The sequence below is a fragment of the Haliotis asinina genome, chromosome 7 (assembly GCF_037392515.1).
Source record: "Haliotis asinina isolate JCU_RB_2024 chromosome 7, JCU_Hal_asi_v2, whole genome shotgun sequence".
NCBI lineage: Eukaryota > Metazoa > Mollusca > Gastropoda > Lepetellida > Haliotidae > Haliotis > Haliotis asinina.
In genome coordinates this window covers 41,516,553-41,530,283 of record NC_090286.1, presented here as the reverse complement: position 1 = coordinate 41,530,283, position 13,731 = coordinate 41,516,553, and the positions used below count along the sequence as shown (strand labels likewise).

At 41.3% G+C, this 13,731-nt stretch overlaps 2 protein-coding genes across 2 annotated transcripts; both read right to left on the bottom strand.

Moving 5' to 3' along the window:
• Positions 1-4,408: 4,408 nt before the first annotated feature.
• Positions 4,409-7,071, bottom strand: LOC137291880 (uncharacterized). The gene is made up of 2 exons (XM_067823428.1): positions 7,012-7,071; positions 4,409-5,945 (listed from the first exon to the last, which is right to left on the bottom strand). The coding sequence occupies exons 1-2, from the start codon at positions 7,026-7,028 to the stop codon at positions 4,820-4,822; spliced, it is 1,143 nt and encodes a 380-aa protein (XP_067679529.1). The 5' UTR covers positions 7,029-7,071; the 3' UTR covers positions 4,409-4,819.
• Positions 7,072-11,063: 3,992 nt separating this feature from the next.
• On the bottom strand, positions 11,064-13,470 carry LOC137292001 (uncharacterized). Its single transcript, XM_067823555.1, has 2 exons — positions 12,371-13,470; positions 11,064-11,949 (listed from the first exon to the last, which is right to left on the bottom strand). The coding sequence occupies exons 1-2, from the start codon at positions 13,468-13,470 to the stop codon at positions 11,064-11,066; spliced, it is 1,986 nt and encodes a 661-aa protein (XP_067679656.1).
• Between the last annotated feature and the right edge of the window lie 261 nt (positions 13,471-13,731).

Genomic DNA, 13,731 nt, shown 5'->3' with positions numbered 1-13,731 from the left:
GTTTGATTCCTGAATACCGAAATAGTGCGCCCGATGAAGTCCACTACTCCCCATATTGAGGAATATCTAACGGAATAACAGATACATACGTACTTATATCTTGCGTTAACGGAACCACATTCGAAAATGAAGGCGGAAAGACGTACAATTCAGTTGTGTTTTGCAGCTGGCGTGTGTGGCACAAAGAAGATTAAATATTTTTGTCAGCATGATTTCATTTGGTTCTTATTGTTAATTTTGTAAATGGCCAAATCTGTCTCCTGACACATCGCGTAGCTCCTGGGGTTCAAATGGCTCCATTGAGAACATGGTCATTCATCCTGTCATCCTAGGGGAAATAACTCAAGGCTTGCCTGCCTCGGTTATACAAACAGAAAGACAAAACCCTCTTCATAGCCGTAAGAAATCTCTGGCAGAAGCAGAGTCGATTGTACAATTTCTAGAGTATGTTGTTTGATGCCACATTCACGATTAGTCTACTTAACATTCAAACCACCGTGGACAGGAAATTATTGGACATACAGCGGAACCTCGGTAATCTAGACAATTCAGTTCAAAAGGATGTCCTGATTATCTTGTTTACATGGATACGGACCTTCCAGGAAGCTGCATGTTTGTATTTCGATTCGTTTGAATCATTCCTTTGAATGATTACCTTTTTATACTTAGCAATAAAAATGCTGCAAAATGAATTTTAGGTCGATTAAATGTTTGGATATTCAATGTATCACATTTAAACGAGTATACTGCTGGGTCTATGTCAAGCTAACTTGAAGAACTGTCTTGAAGTCAAATTTTGGGTTCGGTAAGATCTCTCTTTGTGATGTCCTCTTTTTTTGGATGGTTATCCTTATAAGATTGTATGCTGTCCAAGTCAGACCAGACTGGTTGGTTTGTTGTTTAACGCCGCACGCAGCACTATTCCAGCTATGTGGCGACGGTCTGTAAATGGACCAGACCATCCAGTGATCAAAAGCATGAGAACCCATCTACGCAATTGGGATGCGATGTTTCAACCAAGTCAGCGAGCCTGACCACCCTATCCTTGTAGACGCAGCCTATGACAAGCATAGGGCTTACCGCAGACAAATTCTTACCTACATGAAGTTAACACAGAAGAAACATCGGTCAGTGTGATAACTGAAATATTTGTCTGGTGAAGACAATAAAATCTAATTTTATGTGGAACTACAAGTCGCATGGTTATCGCCGTCGTGTATTTTGATATCTGTAAGATTTTCTTTGGCTACCGACATTCCAGACTGGCGATTATCGGAATCAACATTTGTTATCAACTAACGCGTCTGGAAGACAAACTGACCTTCCCAAACCCGCACTAGTGACTGACAGACAACTATTATCATCAGCTGAGCGTTTACTGACAGCGTGTAACATTTATTTCCATTTAATTGCTTGTCTCCAGGGATATAATAAGGCGTTTATGATTACTGTCACATCGCTAGTATTTCAGCCATATCGTGCCTAAAACAACTTTTAATTTCACAATAACCACAGGCAAATTATAAGAACCTGCCAGCGAAAGACTGTCAATAATGACTTATGGTAAACCCTGAGGTGCTGTCTGTCGAAAATGCAAGTGAATAATCAGTCACAATTTTCAGCAAACATGGATTCTATTGATTGTAAAAGAAAAGAAAACAGACATAAATATACACGAAGGACGCACCGTAAATCAGTGATGACATCGGGTATCAGCTGAAGGGGTGAGTATATTGAACTATGACTGAAACTCTCAAACAATAAGCATGACAAAATATGTGCATGTGAGTATATAGAGCTATGACTGAAACTCTCAAACAATAAAAGCATGACAGTACCTAGCATAGCAGTACCTAGCATAGCAGTACCTAGCATGACAGTACCTAGCATAGCAGTACCTAGCATGACAGTACCTAGCATTACAGTACCTAGCATGACAGTACCTAGCATGACAGTACCTAGCATGACAGTACCTAGCACAGCAGTACCTAGCATGACAGTACCTAACGTGACAGTACCTAGCATAGCAGTACCTAGCATGACAGTACCTAGCATTACAGTACCTAGCATGACAGTACCTAGCATGACAGTACCTAGCATGACAGTACCTAGCATAGCAGTACCTAGCATGACAGTACCTAGCATGACAGTACCTAGCATAGCAGTACCTAGCATGACAGTACCTAGCATGACAGTACCTAGCATAGCAGTACCTAGCATAGCAGTACCTAGCATAGCAGTACCTAGCATGACAGTACCTAGCATGACAGTACCTAGCATAGCAGTACCTAGCATAGCAGTACCTAGCATGACAGTACCTAGCATAGCAGTACCTAGCATAGCAGTACCTAGCATAGCAGTACCTAGCATGACAGTACCTAGCATGACAGTACCTAGCATGACAGTACCTAGCATAGCAGTACCTAGCATGACAGTACCTAGCATGACAGTACCTAGCATGACAGTACCTAGCATAGCAGTACCTAGCTGTGCGACAGCGGTCGGTAACAAGATTTAAGAAAGGCCAACAGTACGTGAAACTACTGGAGCGATGCGTTCGCAGATTAAACGTCTTGTTAAAATATCAAGATCACCTGACCTAAAGGATGCTGTCATACGAACTCATCGCGAATACTTGCGGAAAATGTACCAGGAAACAGTTAAGCGGATACCCTTCCGTGTATATATGCCGCGGCGCCCAGACGAGGATACGCACTGAAGAATCACGGATATGACCATGTTGTTGTTTCATGTCATTGTGGCATTGCAGCTGTATGTACGTCATGTAATGTAGAGAGGTACGCCTCTCTGCTGTTTAGTTACTGTCGTTTTTGACATTTCTGTTTGAAAAAAAACACAACACCAATGAGCCAAAGAGAATGAAATTAGTTGATGATGAATTCTGCTCATTTTGGAACTTAATGTCAGAAAATGTAATACATGTTCATTAGGAATGTGTGAAAACATTCTGGTTGAAACTGAAAGAATATATTGGAGATAAATCAACAGAAAATTTTACCCTGACAAAATATAATTGGCGGAAATAATGCCGACCTAGTGAACCGCATGCTTCTTGCTGGTAAAAATACATCCATGTATCAAGTATTGAAAACACAAGTTATCAGTGGATACAATTCTACGGAGACATAGTAGGGCCACGGCCACTATATCCTACGTAATATTTAATATCCCCTACGTAAGACTTAGTATATCCTACGTAGGAGATATTAAGTACTTGGTATCTCCTATGTAGGACTTACTATCTCCTACTTGGTACTTTGTATCACCTACGCAGGACTTAGTATCTCCTGTAGGAGATGATAAATATAGGTTAATATACATTAATCTGAAATGGTCGACTTCAATCCCGAGACATGCAAACAATCTGTTTTACTGTTTCAGTCACTGTTAGAGTCTACAGTCATAGCGTTTCATTCACTTTAAGAGTATACAGTTATGTGTTACATTTGCCGTTAGAGTCTACTATCATGTGTTTCATTTACTGTAAGAGTCTACTGTTTCCTTCACCATTAGATGACCTAGTCCCATCTGAGAACAAACAAAAACTTGCGGAGAACGTGTTATAACCAGAATTTCATATCAGTACCTTACCCTATTCCAACCCCCACTGTCTGTGTGTGAGTGTGTGCATGTGTGCGTGTGTGCGTGTGTGCGTGTGCGAATACTCAAAACTCCATAACTGCAATTAGATCAAGGTCCACGTCACCCTAACGTAGCACACGCAATAGTTAATGTCACAAATATTCACTAACTTGCATTTCTACTGAAGTCCTGAATAACCCAACATATCTCAGCTTAATAACCATACTTCATAATCCGAACCTTAAACGGTATACATTAAGTCCTACGCAGGAGATAGTAAGTCCTACGCAAGACATAATCATAGATAGGAGACAGTAAGTCCTACATAGGGAATGTTAAGTCCTGCACAGGAGATAGGAAGTCCTACGTAAGAGAAAGGAAGTCCTACAGAGGAAATAGTATGTCCTACGTAGGAGATATTAAGTCCTGCACAGGAGATAGGAAGTCCTACGCAGGAGATAGTAGGACTGTTCTCTCTATAGCTTGCGAACACATTTTACACTGTGTGAGGGTAAAATTTTAACAGGCTTATAAATATGGATCATATTCAGTGCCGATCAGCTGTTCCCTCGCGTCAAAGTGACATAGTGATGTGAGTCATACCTACTCAGCTAAACAAAAACAACAACAACAAAACAAAATAACAAAACAAACAAACAAAAAACCCAGCAACCCCCCCCCCCCCAAAAAAAAAAACAAAACAAAACAAAAACAAAACAAAACAAAAAAACCAAAAACCCAAACAAACAAAAAACACCCAAACAAACAACCCAAACACATAAATAAAAACATGAACAACAAATTGGAAATTTACAATAATGATTTAATCCATTACATTAACAATTTGATCCATTATATATTCATATCATCAGTGATATTTAGTTTTGTACTTGATATATGCAAATATTATTTACATGATAGCAATTGATACTATATCTGCAGCAGCTGATATGCACCAATATACACTAAAAATTGACATATGGACAATCAGATAAACATAGGTGATTATCAGTGAATTTGTGTTATTCTGACCAGATGGTAAAAAGTTTCGTTTAAGTAAACAATAAATTTGTTTACTACGGAATTGTTACTTGACGTAAGAAGGTATGTTTCAAACATTTCAAATTTAGGTGTTTCATACTCACAGCCGAACACTATGACCGATCTTTTAAGAAAAAAATGTAGAAAGGGCTAAAACCCCCCCCCCAAAAACTGATCAGGCCAAACGGTTTCCAGACTGCAGAGTGCCCCTGAAGTTAACATAGTATGGAGTAATACACGGCCTGGTAGGGGTGATTTTTAGTGGGAAATGCTTGTCCCTGGGTGGCAGACTCGGAATATCTGAGACCCGATGTCTTGGACAATCTTGAAATTCCCTAGACAACGCTCTCGCGTCTTCCTCTCTGTGCACGTGTAATGGTGGCGCATTGTCTGTAGACAGAGCGTTGACAGTAGGTGGTGAGTTGAGACACGGGTTTCTCTTGCCCAAATCCACGGGATCGAGTTGGTTGAGATCAACGTCCTCCTGAAGACCAGGACACACTGGTGGCGTTTCACGAAGACGAGGGCAGGGAGGACTGTCGAATGACAGCGTTATTGTGGGACTGTCCATAACGTTTGAAAATGACGGCGTCAATGTATGATTCAAACCTTCTGTTTTATTTAGGATCTTAATTTCGTTATCCTTGCCCCTTGCCACATACACTGACGTTGGTGGACAACACCGTGATTTCGTCCTCTGCACGGGCGTAATGTAAATATCTGTGTTCATGTTTGACCAGCCGGACGTGTGGTCCGGGAACTGACTGAAATCATTTTGAGACACAAAAACGGAGTCCAAACTGTCATCGGAGGCTGTGCTGTTTGACCGAGAAAATGACCGTCTTTGTGTGGACTGTCTACTGATAGATTCCTCCTTGTTCGATTCTTTGCTTCTTGGACTAGAACCAGAGCTGCATTGCATAGACTGACTGTTGAGACCTGTCTTGGTGTTAGAGACAACATTACCAGTATCATCATGGCGATGATCACTTGCCTCTTCGGTAACGTGTTTACGACTGCATTTGTGATGCCGGTGTTTGGTAACTATAGTCGCTGTCTCTCTTTTCATCAGCCAGAACGTGGGAGTGAGTTGTGAGGAATTATGTCGATCTGGTTCACATCTACATGTGCCGTAAGAATCATTTGATATCCATTTTCCGAGGCGTGGATTTGACTTTCCGACCTTCAGCAACAGCGATGATGGCGATGTACATTTCAAGGATCCACATTTGCTGACAGGTTTTGGTGTGCAGTCCTTGTCATTACGTGCCCTCTTTTTTTTTGACGCATTAGTAAGAATTCTGAAATAGGCAATTTAAATTTTCATGACAGAACATGTATAACTGAAATTATGCAATCAACATTATATTTAAGAAAAAGAAAACTCTATCATTTATCATGCAATCGTCAGTCTCTAGCTGAAAATCAAACAATTTATTCATGCAACTCCACTGGACCATCAAGCTAACGTGCAGATACATCTGGCCGAAAGAATGAATTCAATACGCTTTGATGATGTGAACCTTTGCTATGTATCTCAAACGCGTCAAAAATATATTTTATAAGTAGGCCTGTTGGATCATTTTGCTACACTGTGCTGAACGTGTCCTGATGACATAGGTCGCCAGTGTCACATCCCTGTTAACATTGAGATTTATGGTAAATATATAATTACCGACATCAACATCAATATATGACTGACACTCATATTTATCATCAATGATTGGAAACGCTAGGCACAAAGGTTATAGATATCCACTCATTATTTATAATGCACAGTTTTAAACATCAACATCCGAAGTTATAGCACTTTGTTAGTACGGTAATTAGCACCCAAAATACTAGCCCGTGGTTGCAAATATCGTCCACGATATTTATAGCATATTATTACAAATTTTATCTCTCATGAATATAGCATAAAATTACAGATATGATCTCCAATCAAACGTAACTGGACACCAGCCACCCTCTCATGTCGAAAGATGTAACAAACGAGTAATCAGGGTCAGGCTCGCTGACCTGGTAGTGGCTTGCTGTGCCAACTGGCAGACAGGCAGACAGGCAGACGGGCAGACAGGAGGAATGCATACTAACTCCCATCTTACCAGTGGATCGGTTGGTCAGGTTCGCTGACCTGGTTGACACATGTAATCATATCTCATCATATTGTCCTGGTTCACACTCCATTCTTTACTAACAACCGCCGCCATATAGCTGGAATATTGCTGAGAGCAGCTTTAAACAACAAACAAACAAACGCAGGTAATTGTGGCCAAAACAGTAACGTTTTGCGCTCTTACTAACAACAATAAGCAAACTATAGAAATATTCTGAACGCATCATAACTAGTGTGATTGCCGCGCTCACCTGAAGCACGAATCCATAGCGCCTTGTTCATCGAGGACCTGTTTGAGTTTATCACGACTGAGTCATGTCTAATTTGTGGTAAATGAGATCAGACGTTAGACCATGGTTTCGATTTCTCCCTCAACAAATTATGCATTATACAATTTTTTTTCTGTCAGTTGTAGCCCGGAAAAAATAATGACATGTTTAGGCGGAAAATATATTTTAACCTTTAATTTGAACCTTGAGTTGATTCGAAGTTTACAGCCCATCGAGTGCGTATTATGATCATGTGTTTATGGGTCACTATGGAATACGTACCGTGAGCATGTGTTTATGGGTCACTATGGAATACGTACCGTGAGCATGTGTTTATGGGTCACTATGGAATACGTACCGTGAGCATGTGTTTATGGGTCACTATGGAATACGTACCGTGAGCATGTGTTTATGGGTCACTATGGAATACGTACCGTGAGCATGTGTTTATGGGTCACTATGGAATACGTACCGTGAGCATGTGTTTATGGGTCACTATCGAATACGTACCGTGAGCATGTGTTTATGAGTCACTATGGAATACGTACCGTGAGCATGTGTTTATGGGTCACTATGGAATACGTACCGTGAGCATGTGTTTATGAGTCACTATGGAATACGTACCGTGAGCATGTGTTTATGGGTCACTATCGAATACGTACCGTGAGCATGTGTTTATGGGTCACTATGGAATACGTACCGTGAGCATGTGTTTATGGGTCACTATCGAATACGTACCGTGAGCATGTGTTTATGGGTCACTATGGAATACGTACCGTGAGCATGTGTTTATGGGTCACTATGGAATACGTACCGTGAGCATGTGTTTATGGGTCACTATGGAATACGTACCGTGAGCATGTGTTTATGGGTCACTATGGAATACGTACCGTGAGCATGTGTTTATGGGTCACTATGGAATACGTACCGTGAGCATGTGTTTATGGGTCACTATCGAATACGTACCGTGAGCATGTGTTTATGGGTCACTATCGAATACGTACCGTGAGCATGTGTTTATGGGTCACTATGGAATACGTACCGTGAGCATGTGTTTATGAGTCACTATGGAATACGTACCGTGAGCATGTGTTTATGGGTCACTATCGAATACGTACCGTGAGCATGTGTTTATGGGTCACTATGGAATACGTACCGTGAGCATGTGTTTATGGGTCACTATGGAATACGTACCGTGAGCATGTGTTTATGGGTCACTATGGAATACGTACCGTGAGCATGTGTTTATGAGTGAATTGTGATAATGTAAGGTGGATGCTAAAAACTGAGCTTATCTTTCCCCGAAAAATCATTATGAAATAGTGATTATACCAGGAGTTCGCGGTGTATTGTCCCACTGGCGGCATACGTCATAAACTCAAAAACACACGCAAAGGCTAGTCAACTGTTCATGTGAAAACGAAATAGGAATAACGGTGCAGGTCAGAAAAGGAAATGTCATTTGTGTCACTGATGAACGCGGATATAGGTCTACCAATTTTTGAAACAAACAAACAAGCCAACAAACAAGCAGACAAACAAACAAACAAAAAAGAATTACCGAGGCGTTCATTTGTGTAATTTAAACAAACCGCGACAGCTTACACAGAAAGACATTGAAGGATGACGCTGGGAACTATTATTCAAAAACACTACTCTTGTGTGTTTGTCAGTGCGCGTGTGTGTGAGTGTGTGCTTGTGCGTGTTAAAGGAATGTGACGTATGTTGTTGGTCCTAATGATAGGATTAAACAAAATAGTAATTACATTAAATGATGTAGTGACCACTCTAGTCGCCAGTGTTTAAGGAAGCTTTAGAAATGACACATACAACTTAATGGGTGACAACTTCCTGTTTATTGCATTAAGCGACGTTTCAATGTAGACTCTTACATTTTATTAGGTTAAAAATGTAAAAAAGAAAAGAAAAGAAAAAAGTTAGAAATGTAAGAATCTACGTCGCTTATCGAAACGTCGCTTGTTGCAATAAGCAAGAATTTATCATCCATAAAGTTATATTTTGCCTCATCAGCTTCTAGAATGCTTATCAAAGAAGACGATTTAGTAGTTTGTATCTATTTTGCTATCATCCAAGTTGCGCAGCATAATGTCTACATTGAAATGTCATCAGTTCGCATCCTGTTGGGAAAATGCTTACATCTCAAAGCGTTCACATCATTTCGTTTGTGCAGTATTTGTTAATCCGCATTTCCCTGATTATCCTGAATTAAACAGAAAGCATACAGTTGGACACTGGATTTTGACCACACAGTTGAATGTTATCAAAACGTTGCTAGCCCTTTAGTTACGCGCGTCTCAGATAGCTGTGTGAAACGAGACCCAGGGCCCCTTTTCACAAAGATCTCAAAGCGTTACGACTGCCGTAAGTGAATGTTACAGCATACGAAGTAGGGATGCTACGACAAAATGTTACGAGATCTTGCGAGAGCTTTGTGAAACTGGACCCAGGATGGTAGGCGCTGTTTGACGATGAGATGATGTGCGAATAATGGGCATAAACCACTTGGAAATACAACCATGTTGCCAGAGAAGGAGCCCAGCTTCTCTCTGGAATATTTTTTGCGACACCCATGTAATTAACCGGAGCAGTGAAATATAGATTATACGTGTCAACGGACAACGTGGACTGTTTCAGCTCCACCTTCATATATACTTAATACTCGCAGCACCAACACAGCGTAATAGCCGTTTGTCCTTATTTATCCAAATACATGTTTGTTTGTTGTTCATGAGTATTTAAATATATACTACCCATTAAAGATTAGGCACACTAGTGTAGATGTAGCCACTGTCTTCTCTCAGCTGTTCTAAACTAGATTTTGTAAAATATTCCATACTGTTTAAAGTTACTGTTACCACATGAACTGACGTTGAAAAGATTATTGTCATGACTTCAATAAATGATAAAACTTGGTGAACATTGGCGAATTCTTGGCAAAGTTTTACACAAAAACGCGGCTGTTCACATTCACGATATTAGCACATGCTGTTCAGCAATTTGCTGGATGATCCTCGTGCAGTTCATCTGCATAACTTCATGGGCCCCGGTGCCACAACTGGTTACGGCTGGGTTGCCACATTCTGTTCTAAAGACAAAGGTGTCGTCATATACTGTTTACATGCAACTGTATGTCTGACTAAGAATCACTTGTAATCATACACCGATACGTGCGGTTCTAACGCTATCGGGATACATCAGAATGTGTATCTTGAGTTCTTGTCAGAAGACGGTTCACGATCCATGTTCTCGATTTAGTCTCCTCGGAAATTGTGTTTAAATGTGAAATAAGAAAGACAGACGCAACTGCATACCCTTACATGAGACAGGAAGTACTAATTTCTTTCTTACGCTTGTAATTCACTACATATTTGACAAATGCATGAGTGACCCGTGAAGGTGCCGGGGTAGAATAGGCCTTCAGCAACCCATGCTTGCCATAAAAGACGACTATGCGTGTCGTAAGAGGCGACTACGGAAACGGGTGGTCAGGCTCGCTGACGAGATTGACACATGTCATCAGTTCCCAACTGATCGATGTTCATGTTGTTGATCACTGGATTGTCTGGTCGGGACTCGAATAATTACAGACCGCCGCCATATGGCAGGAATACTGTTGAGTGCGGCGTAAAAGTAAACTCACTCAATCACTCACAATTACGTGAGTACTTTCAAACACGTCATGAAGATCCAGGTTAGAATTGATCTTCAGTAAAGGATTTTTGTACTAAGAAGCGACGAACATTCAAACCAGTCAGGCCCTCTTACCTAGTGGACACGTCATTGGACAATTGCATAATTTTATGTAGATGTTCATGATGTCAGCCTGTGGATTAGTGGTCCAGAGTCGATTATTGACAGACCACCACCATTATGGCATATACCGGCGATAACGCTATACCACGATGGTTTGGAACAAGGAAACAGACTTTCGAAACGATGGGTGAGAAAACGCTGTCAAGTTGAAATAGATATTAAATTTGATACCGGAAGCTCTTTACATATACCACGGCAAATTAACCTTCATCCATCAGATATCTACGTCGGCGTAACAGGGCCACGGTGAAAAGTGGACTATTATCTCCTACGTAGAACTTACTATCCCCTGCGTAGAACTTACTATCTCCTACGTAGAACTTACTATCTCCTGCGTAGAACTTACTATCTCCTACGTAGAACTTACTATCTCCTACGTAGAACTTACTATCTCCTACGTAGAACTTACTATCCCCTGCGTAGAACTTACTATCTCCTACGTAGAACTTACTATCCCCTGCGTAGAACTTACTATCTCCTACGTAGGACTTACTATCTCCTACGTAGAACTTACTATCTCCTACGTAGAACTTACTATCTCCTACGTAGAACTTACTATCCCCTGCGTAGAACTTACTATCTCCTACGTAGAACTTACTATCCCCTGCGTAGAACTTACTATCTCCTGCGTAGGACTTACTATCTCCTACGTAGAACTTACTATCTCCTACGTAGAACTTACTATCTCCTACGTAGAACTTACTATCCCCTGCGTAGAACTTACTATCTCCTACGTAGAACTTACTATCCCCTGCGTAGAACTTACTATCTCCTGCGTAGGACTTACTATCTCCTACGTAGAACTTACTATCTCCTACGTAGAACTTACTATCTCCTACGTAGAACTTACTATCCCCTGCGTAGAACTTACTATCTCCTACGTAGAACTTACTATCCCCTGCGTAGAACTTACTATCTCCTGCGTAGGACTTACTATCTCCTACGTAGAACTTACTATCCCCTGCGTAGAACTTACTATCTCCTACGTAGAACTTACTATCCCCTGCGTAGAACTTACTACCCCCTGCGTAGGAGATAATAACTCCTACGTAGGAGATAGTAAGTCCTATGTAGATGATAATAGTCCTACGTAGGATAGGATACAGTAAGTCCTACGAAGGTGATAATAAGTCCTACGTAAGAGATATTAAGTCCCACGTAGCAAATTCTCAGCGCTTAATCGGGACCGGCGTTTATTGAAGAAACGTCTCCTAAAGTTTTAACGGAGAGGTTCTCTTTTCGTATTTTATTTATTTATTTTAAACTCCATTGTAAACACCTGGCACACCCGGGGCTTATTTGAGACTCGGTGCCGACAAGAGACCCGGCGTCTATTTCATGAGCAGTTGTTGTAACTAGTTCCTTATTGCAGGCTCAGTGCTTAAAACAGAAAAAACGGTACATCATATAATCTGATCATGTCGCTTCATTTGGTGAACGTTCGGAAATGTTCATTGTGTACAGTTCATTGTGTAGAGCAATCACGGATACGAACAAGAACAGTTACATGACACAATCATTACAACTTTCTGGCAGAGCCGATGTAGCAATTTCATAAAACTTTATATGCCCTCCCGTTGTCGACTTAGAGCGCAAGGTAAAACACTCTGTATGTCCACAGTGGTTGTTTGGTGGATGAGGGCCGCTCTTGTTAATGATATCTTCATTACAAGCAGCCAGGCTTCTCTGCGCTGCTGTTGGTTTAGTGTGAATGTGCACCGACAAAGCAGTGGCGGTAATGTCATAAAGAGGAACATAGTTGTGTGTGCAAGCCACACCAATCCATTCATATACACCCTGTAGAGCCCCATTAACATGAGGAAAAAGGGACCACGGAAACATCCGGTTGGTGACAAAGAATCCCGATAACCCTTCCTTTGCGAAGTTACCTTTACGGGACCATTGACGCACGTCTAAACCGCTCTCCAACTCAACTCCACTTTCCAGAAGAACATCGGTTCTTTTGCCAAGGACAACAAATCGTTCATTATCTCTGGCAAGCTGTTCTCGAATGAATACTTGAAAGGTCGATACAATACTTTCGTCGAACAGCGTGTCACCTGTAGCAAAGCCAAGAAGTGGAATCCATTCTCCATACAGGTCCACGATGGTGTAGAACATAGACCTCAAAGTTGGTGTTGCATTGGGATAGCAGCTTTGCTCGGTGACATTGTGAGAATGCCAGCCATGTAACAAAGCTTCAGTCTTTGCGTCTGGATCTGATGTGAACAGAACTGGGATGACCGCAGGTTTCAGCCAGCTCCAGTTCCTCAAAACACTCCTCCTCACCATGTCATTGCCAGCGGGACTGTCCCAGGTTGTAAACATAAGAAGTATGGGTTCACCAGTTTTATGTGACAGTTTCCGTTCAGGACTTGAAACCTGGATAAGATTTCGCAGATTTGTGTTGGCCAGGTTGAGCTCTCCTGGTCCGGTCTCATCTGATGCTGTGTCCACACGGTGTTTGTCCATGGCATAGTACTCACTGAAAGGCGTTATAGGCAAACTGGACAGCTTGCTGTGAAGGACATACCGCCCCGTGAGTATGAGGAGGGCAGCGGAGAGAAGGCCATACAACAGCGGCTTACGAAACGTTATGGCTTTCATCTTTAGAAGATCCGATTATGTTTACAACCGTTGAGGAAGAAAATCTGAAAAAGGGAATGTACTTGTGATTGTTGTTTGCGACATCCGATATATTTCATATATACATCGTTAAACAAAATTAATTGTGACCAGATTACCACTTAAAGATCCCTGGTAACCTGGGTTAGAATTCGCCTTCAGTAACCCATATTTGTCGTAAGGGATCGGGTGGTCAGACTCGCGATTTGGTTGACACATATAATTGTATCCTGAAAGAGTTGA